Consider the following 16,286-nt stretch of genomic DNA (forward strand, 5'->3'; position numbering starts at 1 on the left):
CTTTCCCGGATGATGTTTATTTGGAAAATGCCTGTGCCTCGTGCGTATGAGATGTTTGACTCTTTCTCCTTTTTTAGTGATCAGATCCATTCAAGCATTTTCAGCATTCTCTGGTAGTGTGTATTAAAGGTGTATTTACTGTAGGGCAGTGGGTCAATTATTTCTCATACTGCTTGTTTGAGGGGCACATTTTATTAAAATTATAAAATCATACATAGAAATCTAAGGAGCCCTTGCTCAAATGGGAGGGGCAATAAAAAATCCCTGGGCTACATCTGCCCTGTGGTCCTCCATTTAGATTGTCCTGTTTTGGGGTCCAGATATAATACAACAATTAATCTTAAATTGATATCAAATGATCTGTTGCAAAAATTCATCCAAATGATAATTCTAATCATATTGGAAACATAATATCAAATGTTTGTATTTAGAGATAAAATTAATTGATGATAATGGGAAGGCACTTTTTGGCTAATTTTAAACAATCATTCAGTGATCCTTATGTGTTCATGTAAATAAGTGCCAGGAACATACCCATATATTTTTTGAACAGCAATTATCAGTGGGTCTTAACTGCGAGTTCTTCAAAGATGTGAATTGTTAGTACAGGTATGGGATACATTATCTGGAAACCTGTTATCCAGAAAGCTTCGAATTACAGAAAGCCTGTCTCCCGTAGACTCTATTTTAATCAATCAAACTTTAATTCAGATTTTTAAAATTGATTTCCTTTTTCTCTAAAAATAAAACAGTACATTGTAATTGATCCCAAGTAAGGTATAATTACTGCTTATTGGAGGCAGAACAATCCTATTGGGTTTAATTAATGTTTTATTGTTTTTTTTAGTAGACCTAAGGTATGCAGATCCAAATTACGGAAAGACCCCTTATCCAGAATACCCTTGGCCCCGAGCATTCTGGATAACGTGTCCTATACCTGTATGTGTTTGCGAAACTAAACTAAGTTTTTTTTGTTTTTTTTTGGGTCGGTTGTCAGAGGTTCTAAAATATTTGCTATTATTATTAACATTTATTTATAAAGCGCCAACATATTCCGCACTCCTGTACAGTAAGTGGGTTTCATACATTGGACATACAAAGTAACATATAAAGCAATCAATAATGGATACAAGAGGTGAAGAGAGCCCTGCCCAAAAGAGCTTGCTAGCTTCTAATTAGCCCATTGGCCTATGTGGTAATAGATTCAGCGGAATACCCAACAGAAACTAAATCCTATAGGATATTTGTTAGTCCAAATCCTGCACAAATTCTGCTGAGCACCAAGGACTGAGTCCTGGTTTTAGTGCATCCCTCAATATTGTTTTAGAAAAAAAACTTTTTAATTTTTAAACATACTTCTTGTAGACTGGAATTGGGCATTTTTGCTATAAACATATATGGTGATAATGGTGGAATGGTTTAATTATACAAAATAACAGGCTACAATGTCATACAAATGGAATGTATTTGTTTTGTTTTCAATTATGCTGTGAGTGACAATAACAATAGGTTACAGTATAAGTAAGAGTTTATTAGCAACATGAGGTTACCATATAAAGACAAATGATGTTTCCATAGGAACTGAACTCTCAGATACTGGGAACGTATTACATACAAAGCATGCTGCATGTGCAGGTACAACACCAAAAACTATAACACACAGTAAAACAGTGCGCTGAATCCATAATGTACTCAGCCACCAACCAAACCCTGCAAAAGACCTGTCTGAATATCAAACCCCAATTTCATATTTAAAGTTGAAAAAAAATTGCATAAACGCTTTTGCAAAGAAATAATTGAGCATTTGGTTATCCAGAGACAAAATCTCTTGACTTTTTGTTATTGATATTATTATAAGTTTTGCTTTTTTGTGTGTCCTAGTGATTTTTTTTTTGTTCTTTCCAGTTTTTTTACAAAAACTGAAAAGCTCTACAGGTTTTAGGCAGCAAGATTTATAGAAGATCTCGATCCTCCTGACTCATTATACTTTAATTTGCACTATAAGGGTAATGGAACTCATGATGTTATCCTCTTTTTTTGTCATGAGGTACGTTGCATGTTGCCAGGAAATGCCTTCACAGTTTTTAACCCCTTGCTTTTTCCTGACTCCTTCCCACCCTTGCTGCTGAGAAAGACACTAATACCCCAAAACATTGGAAGTACTGTCAAGGACATGTACCTGTTGTTGCCCATCTTCTTATATTATTTCTCTTCCACCTTTTACCTGTGCATACTAATTCTTTCTTCTCTATTTTCACTTTCCTTTTCCATCTGTGGTCTGTGGCATTTGATTGCCTGTAATGCATAGTACATAATCTATAAGCTTTTTGTTGCACAAAAATAGTCCTGTCTTAATTAACCATCTGGAACACGGGCCTTGGCAGCAAGGTGAGCCTTGCACCCATTTGCCAGGTGTCCCATAACAGATGTTTTCCTTGGCTTTCCCTTTATTTATTTATACACATATGCAGTATAAGTTTACACAAAACATTGTTTTCCTGTAGTTAGTGGTAACTTATGTGGAACACACAAAGCAGTATGTTCATATGTTTGTTTTTAATTGGTTTAGTGGTTTTATATTACAGTGCAGGTGTGACCTCTATTTGGAAACTATTTTGCCATCTCCATTTTAAAAAAGTAATTCTATTTTTTTTTAATTATTTCCTTTTTTCTGTATAATAAGGAAAACAGTACCTTAGACTTAGATGGTAACTTAAGCTGGCCATACATATAATTGTACAAGACCTAGTTTCATATGATTTTCGGACCGTGTGTGGACTCCGGATTATTATTCTTATAATTGTTGTACCATGGTTGATAGGTCGTTTAGCCGATCGGGCAGGTTAAAACATTTTAGGTTGGCTAACAAAAAAATCTGTGCATGTATTGTGCAGCAACCTTGGAGGACCTACAACAGAAGTCACTTTCGTACGATTGGTGCCCCTGTTAGGAGGAAACCGCACTGCCTCGGGGTACCTGCAGCAAGCATCTCCTCTTCCTTCATCGTGCACAGGAGCAGTAGAGTGAAAAGCCAAACTTTAACAAAAAAGTCGGCTTTTCACTCTACTGCGCATGCACCGGCCCTGGGATTTTGACGACAGAAGGAAGAGGAAACACTCGCTGCAGGTACCCCGGGTTGGTGATGTTCTTTCCTAACAGGGGCTCCAGGGGTAAAAGGTAAGCGATTAAAGTCACTTGGGGGTGCCTAACAGTTTAGCCTCCATCTTCTTTAAGATATGGAGATCCAAATTACGAAGAAAACATTTATCTGGAATACCCTTGGTCCCGAGCATTCTGGATAGGTCCTATACCTCTACAATTTTTAGCAGTGGGCTGCAGTCCAGCTACCTGTTTTTAGGCAGACAAATAGGTTTGTGTGTTGGGTAATGTTTGATAAACACTGAACTGGCCCTCCCACAATAAAATAAAGAGGTATTTTGGTTTAAAGGTTCAGCTTCCGAGTTTGTTAAAGAGCCCCAGGAAATTTAGAAACCCATAATATACCAATCACTGTAATCTATTCCTTCAAAAAGTATGAATAAATACTATTTACCAAGTGCTGAAATCCAGCTCTCTTTCTGCATCATGTGAAATCCTGACAGGGATGGAAAGACTAAAACATTGATGTAACAAATTGTAACAACTTCTTCACAGCTTACAAACAGCATGCAGGAACTACATAACCCACAATGCATTGCATTGTGATGTGCCTTTCCTTATTGACATCATGTGTGGAGGGAATTGTGGAATTTGGAGGATGTGGGCTGAATGCAGGCTGAGGACAGTCAACTACTGTTAATTTTTTTTTTTTGAGTCTCAAAGTAGTCAGCCAGATCAGCAGAGGTATATTGCAAAGTTATGTTTACTTTTCAAAAAGATTACGTTTTGGGGTGGAATTCCCTTTAAAGAGGCAGTACTCATGCCTTTTGGTGCCAAAATGTGTTACATGGCCTGCAACCGGGCCAACACAGTGGCTCCAGGTTTAGTCAAAGAAGACTGATGCCAGCAGAGGGGCTGGTTTTCAGCCTGCGTTAATCTGCAGCCTGAGAATCAGACCCTTTTGGCATTAGCTTAATGTACTCGTCTAACTGAGTTTTTGAACCTGTATCTAGAGGATCCCTGATTAGATATATTAGTTGATGTTTGGCTTTATTCATTGGCAAGTAGATTGCTAACTAGGTAAGAGTGACAAAGTAAGAAGCAAACACCTGCCTGATTTATTAAATTGTTTTTGCTGTTCTTTTCGTAACTGACTTTTATTTGCCCCTACAGTGCGATATGGTGATGGCTTGTATGATTCATATATGAGGCTTGATCAGATGGCAGCACAAGATGCGGCAGAGGATAAAGAAAGCCCCTCCACTCTACCTTCATTTGGGAGACTAACTGTAAGTAGCAGATCAAGTTGTTTTTTTTTGCTTATTATCGACTGTGCTGTCTTCTAGCTTCCCTTTCACAGTTAAACAGAGAGGAAACATTAACAGAGTATTTGAGTAGACATCATGGTGTTTAGTCAGATACTGGCTGACATATTGATTAGGGTAATCAATGCCTGCAGGCGATCAGTGTTATGTTTATAACTTTGGGTTCTGCTGCCACTTTTTGCTGTCACGTTGTTCATCCTATATGCAGATAAGGTATAGATTAAATTAAGTAGATGGGCTCATATAGTAGCTGTGGAATTCCAGCTATTTGTATTGAGATGCAAACAGCTGCATATACTTTATTTCTTAGGTTGCCTTTACACTTCCATTTCACATGCAATGCAGATGCATATACCTCGTAGTCTTTTGTATTTTGGTTAACTGTAAAGCTGGCCATATGCTTTCAGCAGCTTATTTCTCCATGTATGGGGCCGAAACAATGACTTAATACAATATCTAGTTAAGACTGACTACCTAAATGGGCTGGGCTGACTTGAAAATTTTGAATGGACAGCACTGGGCTGTGGATATAGTCACAACAGATCAGCATAGGTTCATGACATCATCCAGTCATTGAACACATGACTATTCACCTCCAAGACATTTGTCAGAATGAAACTCCTTAAGCAAGCACCAATTTCATATCCATAAAACTGACTTTATTAGCAATCAAGGGCACATTACACCTGTCTTTACAGGAACATTTTAGATAGCAAATGGCCCCTTTTCACACTTTCATTTATGGAATTTGGTATGGTGACTACTGGGAAGTGAGGAACGTGCGCCCTTAAAAAAGGTTGGGCTGAACACTAAACTTTATCAAAATGAAGCCTGACTGTCTCAGAGTTATTTTGCTTTATGGTTAATGTTGACTGTATCCAATGGACCTTCAGACATTTTAATAACTTAAATTTAGGAAAATGCTTTCCACTGTATTTTACCACAATTACAAAAGGTATTTTAAACTGTTTTGTCACCCATGGGAAAGTAGTTTTCCCATGTTTTGAAGAGGAAAAAACACAATAAAATGAGGACCATTTGCAAAATTGCTTACATTACTTCCATTACCAAAATACTAAAGTTAATGTAAATGGAAACTGTTAACAGAATGTACAACGACCCTGTGGATAACTCAGCAGAGAAATTATTCATATATTTAAATAGGTAGCGCCAAATGTATATCTGTAGTCCCAGCAACAGGCAAAGGCACCTGAATTCATAATCTGTTTCTTACCCTTGTATAAACCCCTTAGTGTTTTGCTGCATTGCAGCTAAATTATCTATTTAACCTTATTACAAAAGTCAAGTTTGCGTTCCCATTTTACACTTACCACTAATGAGCTTTAAAAGGCTAGCACTGCTGCTTGGTGCTTACATCATTAGCAACAGAACGGCTGCTGTTTTGTAACTGATACTGCAGATTGTGTATATGTTACCATAGCAAAGTAGAGTCCTAACAGTGTAGCTTGTGCCAGAAGCTACAGTCCAGAGAAAAAATTGCTATTGTGTTTTGTGACTTTGGCACTTCTACTGTTTTATGCTATTACAATATGATGCTGTCTAGGTTCTGCGCTGCAACATTTATATATAGTACAAGCTTATTTTATAATTTATACACACATGCAAAACACTCACATGGATTTAACTTTTAAAAGCAACCAATTTGCTTTAATTTTTTTTTTTTTTTAAGTGGACTTGGCTAGCAAAACTGATCTGCCATGGATAACTGGACAAAGTTATTTTAGTTCTTTTCAATACAGTACAAAGTGATGAGCAGTATTGAAAGCTTTTTCTGACCGGCTTCAAGAAAAACTTTGCATTTATGCCTATGCAGTGCTTGAACTGGGACGGAAATAGTGGCGGGATGCAATGTCGTATAGCGCAGTGTGCCATAGATAATGCCTTTCCACAGTCACACCGACTGTTATAATAAGCCTCACCAACCAACACTTTCTGGCCTCACCTACTTTTAAGCTATGACATTTTGCTATTTCCATTTACTGAACAGTTCAATCCCAATATGCATAGATTTTGCAAAGTATGTGGCTTGTAGGCAATTCAGCTTCTGCAAACACTTCCCCTGTAGTAACGCAGCACAACCCCAGCATATTATATATAAGCTCACATTATATATATATATATATATAAATATATATATATTATATTATATATTTGGCCTGTAGACAGGAATAAGGAATAGTAGCAAGTGAAGATGTCCCGCACTCACAGGTCTTAGGTGAAATAAAAGGTGTTTATTCAATCCACATCTAACGTTTCGTTTGTCTTTCTAAAAGACAAAGTGAGAAACAAACAGTGCACTGAAAAAAACCACAGTTTGGCGCCAAAACCATGACGTCACAAGGTGTGCGATACATCTAATTAGGATATGCAAGTACAAAAGAACAGACAGATATGTAGGTGTCTTTGAGAAAGGCTGTGAAGGCAGACGAAACATTAGATGTGGATTGAATAAACACCTTTTATTTCACCTAAGACCTGTGAGTGCGGGACATCTTCACTTGCTATATAATATATATATATATATATATATATACATATATATATACATATATATATATATATATATATATATATATATATATATATATATATATACATATGTACTGTCTCGCCATTTCTCGATCTTTTACCGCATCTACCTTCATTTTATCTGTGTAACACTTTTTCACCTCTTCCCTACTTCTATCCCAGCAATCTGTTTACCCTTTAAACTTCTATATCCTCTTCTTCCTTGCACATATATACCCTCAATTTTATTTGCATGCAGCAGTAGACAGGAACAAAAGAAAGCTCCGGTAAAAATGCTTTTTCACAAACATAAAGCTGTGGAGGGATTGCATCCCTCTGCATTACTCCCCAATTCCACCACTGTGCCTTTAGATATAACAGAAAACCTGATTATATTCTTTTAATATCATCTTTCAATATGAATCATCTGCATTTTTGGCAGAAGGACAAACAAGAGAAAAGCATGCCCATCTGGTGAGTGGGTTGAAGATAAGCTTTTGTTATTGAAAGAATTTTGTACTCTGAAGCTGATTTTCCAATGTCTCTATTTGACTAAAATCAATTTCCCACTCAGCTCTCAGATTAGACCTGGCATCCTGGCACTGTATAAAGCTTTGGTGCAAATCCTTGCTTAAGACAAGTTATCAATTCTTCTGCTGCCAGGAAGGACAGCAGCTCATTTCTGTACACATTCCCAACAGACATAGCTATGATGAGCTTTCAAGTCTTTTCCAGTACGCATCAAGTCTTTGAGATGAATTATGGGTTTTGTTACTGCATGGCAGAGAAATACAGAAACATGAATATTGTTTCTTTCTTGTAACAATTAAGGGAAACTAGGACTCATAAACATTTTAAGTATTCAAAAATTTCTCCCTGAAATGAACAATCTACTTTTTTTTTTTTTAATGGGCTGTTTTAAAAGGACGAGAAAAGCAAAGCAGCATATCAATACTGGTTTAATGTAGATTATATAGGTAGCCTTACTGCATGCTAACAGCTCTGAAAGGTCAGCAAAGTATAGCGATCACAAATTTGCTTCCCCCAGGAATGAAGACATGTCTCACATCACCAGGTTTCCTGTCAATCCAGAACAAAATTAGGCCACAAGGTGAACACAAATCTTAAGACCTGTGCAAGCTCAGTGGATTGTAAGAATTTTCTTTTCTGTCTCGTTCAACTTCATCAAGACACACATGCATAGTGAGCTTTGCCAGAGAGGGGAAGTGACCTTACGGGCATGAACAGTGCAGTCCAACTTTAGAAAGTGACACAATAAGTGGCACAATAAGGGTGCAATAGTAAAAAAAATTTCAATGTATTGTTACAGTATAAGAAATTAGTATCAACGACTGGGGAGTAAGTGTAGTAAAATTTCATTGTACTTTTAGGGGTAAATTTATTATAGTGCCTAAGCCAACATCACATGTGATGTTGCCATAGCAACCAATCAATTCTTTGCTTTTGTTTTCTAACTTGTGGGTAACCGTTCAATTCTAATTGCTGATTGGTTGCTATGGGCAACATCACTGGGGATGTTGACTTAGGCACTATAATAAATTTCCCCCTAAAAGGACAATGACATTTTCCTTCACTTACTCCCCAGTCGTTGATACTAATTTCTTATACTAACTTACTGTAATCAGTATGCCCCTAAGGCTTTAAAAACATCCTTTTCTTTGTAACCTCTTTCAGTTAGCATAGGCTGCTACAAGGACGGCAGTTTAGGGGTCAGAAACCTTGAACTTCTTTCCTTGTAGGAGAAAGGTAAAAAAAAACAGTTTTTGGAATTTTAAATAGGTCGTCCTAACATGGAGTTTGCAGCCTCTAAATAAAGCACTTTGCTTTAATAAACAAAATGTCACTAATAATGTGTACAGTGGGTTTAATGACTTTGTTCTTATGTGGAGTGGCAGACAAGAAAGTTTTCTGATGATCAATATACACAGAAGGTTTAACAAGAATAACAAATAATATTAGGTGGTATGTACGAGTACACTTGCACAAACATAAAAACCATAAATATAACCTACAATTTCCCATAAATAACAGGACTTTGTATAAATAGAAAATTATAGTGAGTACATTCAGCTTAGCTACCTGAACTAAATTGAAGGATTTCTCCAACATGGTATGATAGCACAGCCAAATTCACAAGTTTAGCAGAGTCATGAAGCATGTTATTAACCTATTTTTGTCTAGATATATTTTATTCACAGATGCTAGAAATTTGGTATTTTGTTGTACCTGTACTTCAGAGAACCATCTTCCATATAGGTTATTTTAAGCAAATGAATACATTTTTTTGTTAAATTATTTACGTCTCTGCAATAATAACACAGTAGCTTGTATTTGATCCTAAGTAGGGATGCACAGAATCTTGAATCCTTCGTAAAAGATTCGCCGAATACTAAACTGAATCCTAATTTGCATACAGAAGGGCTAAAGAGAACTGCGCACAAGGTGAAGAATTTTCAACTTGTGACAAAAAATCCCGTGATTTTATGGATTCAGTTCGGCCAGGAGCATGGATTCAGCCAAATCCTGCTAAAAAGGGTCGAATTTTGTCCGAATCCCAAACCAAATCCTGGATTTGGTGCATCCCTAATCCTAACTAAACTGCATGAATCCATACTGGTGGCAAAACAATCCTATTGGGTTTATTTCAGTCTACTAAAAATATTTAAAATTTAATGTATGGTGATCTAAATTACAGGAAACCCCAAGGTCCCAAGCATCATGGATAATAGATCCCATACCTTTATAACTGATCACCTAGGTTACATTTTTATTCTGTACTCTGTAGGCAACAAGGATTTATAATACACCAACCTGGTGGATAGTACATACAACAAATCACATACAGACAAAAGAGGTCCTGTCATTAATGAACAAAGTTAAGATATATTGTATGTATACAATACATACATACCCACACAAAGACACAAAAGGCTAATCCTTAGAGTAAAGACCAGACCCAGCCCCATTCTGTAAAATGGTATTTGTGTGCTTGGTAATTTAAGTATGTCTTCTTTTATTCATGATACTGAATGGCTGCACAGTTCAACTTTGTGGACCAATACTTTAGGGAACAGCATTATTTAAATATGTAACAAAAGGGACTGTATTTATATGAGAGTACAGAAGTGCCAAAGAGCTTCTAACAATAGCACATCGTTTCATCATCGAAAGTACTTTGGGTCTAGTTTAGCTCTTGTTATTACAGGCTTGCAAATCATTGTTTTTGTTTTTATGACTGAGTTATGCTAATTCTTTTCTGGTTATTACTTCTTAGCTCTATACCCATGGGATGCTGTGACCTGAAAGGACCAGTGTCACAATACATTACACTTAAAAACAAACACAGACAGTGTGAATACACTAAGCACACCCATACAGACTTGCTTCTTCATTTTACCTAAGTAAATTAATTTAAGTTCACAAAATTGCTCGAGTACCTACTTGGATCCACAGATGTACAGGCAATGTAGTTTCGAAAAGTCCCCCTTTCAGAGTTTATTATTTTTGAATTTTTGATCAGGAGGTAAAGATTGTAACGGAAATGTGGTTACATTATGTAATATACAGCATTCCCCAGTGGAAATCGTTTATTGGGAAAGAACATGGGGGAGTTGGGACGGTTACACTGATAACAATAAGAGCAATCTTATGCTCCAGTTACAGTGTAGGATTTTCCTGCTTAGACCATGCTGTGCTTTGGGAGACTAGTGCCCTTCTTTCTGTATCAGTCTTGTCAAAGTTTAGGTCAGTGCTCCGACCTTCGGTAAAGTCAGATTTTGGAGATTGGCTAAAGCTTTTTGTTTAGCAAGAAAATTTGCAGTAATAGGAGCATAGAACAGAGGAGAGCATCACCGGTGCTGCTGGGGGGTGGTAGGAGTAACACCTTTATATTTCTGTCTGAAAGGTTGAAAATGTATAAATTACTTACATTGTAGAAAAATATTGAAAACTTAAAAAAACACATATAAAAAAATATGTTTCGTGATGTTAGTTACCCTTTAAACTTAAGACTACTTTCCCTACAACTGGCTGCAAACACAGCCAGAAGCTAATTAAACTGCCTGCATATTGTTGTATTAATGAAGAACAATCTAACAATAGATTCCTTATATTCCATTGCCCTTTTGATATTTTGGATTGTAACCCCGTTAGTATTAATATACAAATATCGTGTCACTGGCCAGCATCTGTAACGGTCCATACACATCATTTCATCTACAGTCAAAAAATTTGTCTGGCCTTTGGGCAGTCTTGGGATGCAGATGCTTAAAGTGATTTGTGTAAACCCATGTTGTCTGTGTATTTACCACAGGATAAAAAACATTTGCCTTTTGCTATTTATTGGCCAGTAGTTATGTGAGAGGGAGTGAGTGAAAGTACCTTCCCACCAAATAACATGTATAACACACTTCTGTGGGGAGAACAGCCATATGTCTTGCCAAGGCACATTATTTATACTTAACGATTATTAACAAAACAGTAGTCCATTTGGTCAAAAGATATTGAGGGTCACTTAACAATTCTCCAGACACATGTGGTAGACCAAAAGTGTGCTACTTAGTGCTTACTTACCGAGCAATTTGATAAGGTGCATGAGCACTGTCCTCACCACCCTGTGCCTGCCTGCATTAGGATGTGCAACTTAGGGGATGGTAGGGGGCAGGATAGTTAACCCCTTTGTGCCCTCCTCAGCCAGCCTCTCATAAATACAGGAAACTGCATAGGTCTTTTGCACTCCATGTGGGCACATGACACGGACAGGGTACAAAGTGCAATTTCTGCAATTTGAAAATTATCCCTATTAATGTATAATGCCCCACCTTAGACAATCAGTATGACAGATCCTTTTCATTGCATACAGACAAAAATATTTTATTCAGGTTGTAGTTGCCATTGCCTTTTACTATAGTAAACGTATCATTACTGTCCATTTTAACTTTATTACAGTCTGGTGCAATTCTTATATTGCATGAACCACAGAAAGGTTGAATCACCTGGCTTAAAACACAAGAATTGCAATGTTTGCTTCTTTAGTGTGCAGCCACTTAGCCCATAGAGCCTCTCATTCTGGGTAGCTGGATATGGAACATAACTGTTATTTCAGAAGGTTAATATTGACAAAGACTATTGAATGCATGCCTTGTCTAGAGATGTTTCCTGTAGGCCAGCTGTCTCCTTTCCATAAGCTATGCACCTTAAAATAACTCTAAAATGATCACATAGAATGTAGGTATCATTGGGAAGGACAACTAAGGGAGTGTTAGAGGTACAGCTGTCTTTACCTTACAGAGAAAGGTTGCCCACAGGGGAACATCAAAAATGGCACATGCATAATATTAGAGTCAAGTGGGAGACACTAAAGGTTACTGTCTGGAACAAACAATAACGGCAACAGTATTTTGGAAAAAGTCAGCCTGAAAGCTTAGTTCAGTAATGAAAAATGCAGATGGAAAATTGGGAGAGAAAAATAGGAGACAGCTGGATGCTATTGGTTCTTCAGCTGTTGCTCAACTCTATTTTTCAGCTTTCCACAAAAGCTGCTGACAATGGTAGCACCTCCTGAGGTTGTAGTTTAGGAAATATAGATAATAAAAAAACTGGAGTGTTGTGGCATTGCTTGGTATTTCCTTTTGCATTCAAAAGGCTGATGCAGTGGTTATTTAAATACATATCCTCAATAGCTCCAACAACATTCAGCACCAAAAATAATTCTAAAAACATTATTTTCAATTTAGTTGTTTTATATTAGTGCTGGGCGGTATGACCAAAAATTTATATCACGGTATTTTTCAAAATTATATCGGTATCACGGTATTTGACGGTATTTTTTTTCCCCCATGCATGATTAGGTGACCACCCCAAACACCCGCCACCCCCCCCTGCCACCCCAAACACCCCCCCATCCGCACGCACCCCCCCACCCCACCCCAAACACCCCCCCATCCGCACGCACCCCCCCCACCCCAAACACCCCCCCATCCGCACACACACCCCCACCCCACCCCAAACACCCCCCCATCCCCTTCACATAAATATAACCCCCCACCCCACCCCATCCCACCCCCCCCAAACACAACCCCATCCCCTTCACATAAGTATAACCCCCCCACCCCCACCCCAAACACCCCCCATCCCCTTCACATAAATATAACCCCCCACCCCATCCCACCCCCCCCAAACACAACCCCATCCCCTTCACATAAGTATAACCCACCCACCCCCACCCCAAACACCCCCCATCCCCTTCACATAAATATAACCCCCCACCCCACCCCATCCCACCCCCCCCAAACACAACCCCATCCCCTTCACATAAGTATAACCCACCCACCCCCACCCATCCCCTTCACATAAAATATAATTACTGGCCAGGCACCCCCCAACAGCTCACATTGGTATCCGACTCTACAAAAGCGCCATCGCTAGGACGCATTCAGAGTGTGCGCGCTGACGTCACGTGCGCGCTGACGTCACGTGCGCACCCGGAAGTATTCAGCACACCGGTATGGGGGTATGTAGAAAATTCATATCGGTTTAAAAAAAAAAACCGGTGATCGGTTTTTACCGGTATACCGCCCAGCACTATTTTATATATTAAATATATTTATTGTTTTGTTTTCATGGTGTTCTAATTCCAAAAGGGGTAATTTATAAGATTTTATTATAACCTTTATAAGGTTTGATTTTTATTTAAATAACAGTAATCTAAAGCCTGAAATTTCATCAGCTATCTGGTTGCTAGGGTCCTATTTACCCTAGCATCCATGCACTTGTTTTGATGGAAGATTGTAAAATGAATATAACAATATAAACAATAATAATAAAAAGTATCAATAGAATTGTAGCCATACAGAACAATAGTTTTTTTGCTATAGTTTTTTAAATTGCATGCTGTAAATTAAAAAAATTAAAAAAACTGAAAAGTTTCTTAGAATAGAACATACTATCATCTAATAAAACTTAAAGGAGAACTAAACCCTAAAAATCAATATGGCTAAAAATGCCATACTTTATATATTCAGGACTTCACAGTGGGTCTCCATTTTGAAAAGTGTCTGCTACTCACAGCTGTTGTGAAGCTAAGCTTAGGGGTTGTTGCAAATTATCAAGCAGAAAATGATTATATTCTGAGACAATTATCAATTGGTATTAATTTTTTATTTGTAATTTTTTAATTCATTTTTAGTTCAGGAGCTCTGCAGTTTGGAGTTTCAGCATCTATTTGATTGCTATTTGGTAGCTGTGCCATGCACCTTCTGACTTATTTAAAATCCACTGCAATTCCCTAGTGGGCCCAAGGCAGCCCTGTGTCTTTACTGCCTACCACATTCACTTTTTGCGTTTGAAAAGAGAGGCTAAAAGTGGTCTTAGACTCAAAGGGGTTAAAGAGATTTTTTTTTTTTTTATACATTTCTAGAAAAACTGTTTCAGTTCCCTTTTTCCTTTGACCTTTTTTTCTGGAAGCATTCTTATAACACTCATATTGGCCTGCCAGTCTAATGTAAAGGGTCTCCGATCAAGCCATACCAAGTCCAGATGCTAAGGGGTTTATTTATCAAACTGTGTAAAAAGTGGAGTTGTTGGATGTTGTTCATAGCAGCCAATCAGATCTTTTTTTTGGTTTCCTAACTGTTGAAATCTAATTGCTGATTGGTTGCCCTGGGCAACATCACCAGTAATCTTTCACTCCACTTTTTACACAGCATGATAAATATACAGGGTATATGACTGGCAGGCCAATATGAGTGTTCTAAGAATGCTTCCTGAAAAAAGGTCAAAGGAAGAGGGAACTGAAACATAAGGGTAAGTGTTTTTGATTTGGGTGTATAGTTTTGAAAAGAATGGCTGCCATCTAACACACTCTTTTTGCTGGAAGGATAATTCTTGTTTGCTTCCCAGAACAGTGATGCCCTAGAGGGCAATTAAGAAGTACATTAGAAAAACACTATAGCTTCTGTAGTGCTAGAATCACTGATAATGCAAGCAGGTTACATGGATGCTGATTTTCTTGCTTTCCAGGGTTCAAATGATGTTTCTTCAAGCAATATTGATTCATGAATTTGCTGTAGTGAGTTGGACAGACATCAATTTTAATCTTTAAACATACATATATCTTGTAAATATATGATACATTGGTAAATTTGTATTTCATAACTAACCGTAAAATCATATTCATTTTCTGGATTATATCTGCAAATTTAAGAACTGCTGTAATGTTTGAGCAATGTTTCTACCATTATATTGTTACTATATGCAATGCTTATTAATGTGTAATATGATTTTAGGGAAATATACTGTAAGTTATTACACTGCTGATTTTTTCCTATGTCATCAGATGGGTACATTGTCTTCTGTTAGTCATGTTTTAGTCACTTAAACTTTAGTTGAAACAATGCGTTCTGACTATTATATATATATATATATATATATATATATATATATATATATATATCATTTCTGTAAAAATTAATAAAGATTTCTGCCTTAAACACTAATTCTATCACTTGATGCTTTGCACTTGTTAGTGTTACTACATTTTCAGCCTTTTATGACTTTTACATGAAATTGAACGGAATCATTCATGAAGTACAGGCAAAATAAAGCTTGAAAAAAGTCATTCATGAATCATATTCCTCTTCAGCTTCTGTCCTTGCAAGGCAGGCAATTGTATCCAGCCTGGACAGTTGTTTAAGTTACAAGAGTCCTGGCATATTCTTGCACAGCCGGTTTATTTTTAATTTGGCTCCTTTAGCTAAATGCTATTTCTAGTGCTTGTTGATGTTTCTTACATACTCAGCATAACAAAGTTTGCCCCAGTGACTATAACTGGAAGCAGATGTCATTGCTAGAGAAGTGTTACAGTGACCATCTAAAAAGTGTTTACATGCAGTTTTAGCCTGTAGATATTTTCACTTAAAAATAGTTGAGTTTAAAATACCATTTTATATTTAAAATCATGAGTGGGGTGAAAAAGGCATGAGTCTGAATATCCAGACATTTTAAAATTGACTGATACCTCTTGAATTATTAAACATGTGCCTGTGTGTGTATTTTAGTATGTGTTCTATAATTGCTGAAACAACTATATGTTATATTGCAGTTGCTCAGCCTAATGATTGTGTGAGATTTTGTCTTCCTTTCCTTCAGCTGCTTTGTGCTATTATTGTAAATAGTTGCTGTAACATAGCAGCAAATGTGAACAGTAAGCCTGCGCTAGCCCTTCTTGCTGCTGACTAGAATTGCTTGCTACAGCTAAGATTATAATACGTAAGTGCCCCTAGGTCCTATTCCAAAAACAATTTGCCCAACTTA

General features: G+C 37.2%; 1 protein-coding gene across 5 annotated transcripts in view; it reads left to right on the forward strand.

The window, feature by feature from the left end:
• The window catches only part of dyrk3 (dual specificity tyrosine-(Y)-phosphorylation regulated kinase 3), a 28,889-nt gene that overhangs the window by 7,966 nt on the left and 4,637 nt on the right, over positions 1-16,286 (forward strand). For 4 of the 5 annotated variants that reach the window (XM_031895902.1, XM_031895901.1, XM_012960516.3 and 1 more), the window contains 1 exon segment: positions 4,273-4,388. In XM_031895902.1, coding sequence (XP_031751762.1) covers positions 4,273-4,388 — 116 coding nt within the window. 5 annotated transcript variants of the gene reach the window in all.

The sequence above is a fragment of the Xenopus tropicalis genome, chromosome 2 (assembly GCF_000004195.4).
Source record: "Xenopus tropicalis strain Nigerian chromosome 2, UCB_Xtro_10.0, whole genome shotgun sequence".
Taxonomy (NCBI): domain Eukaryota; kingdom Metazoa; phylum Chordata; class Amphibia; order Anura; family Pipidae; genus Xenopus; species Xenopus tropicalis.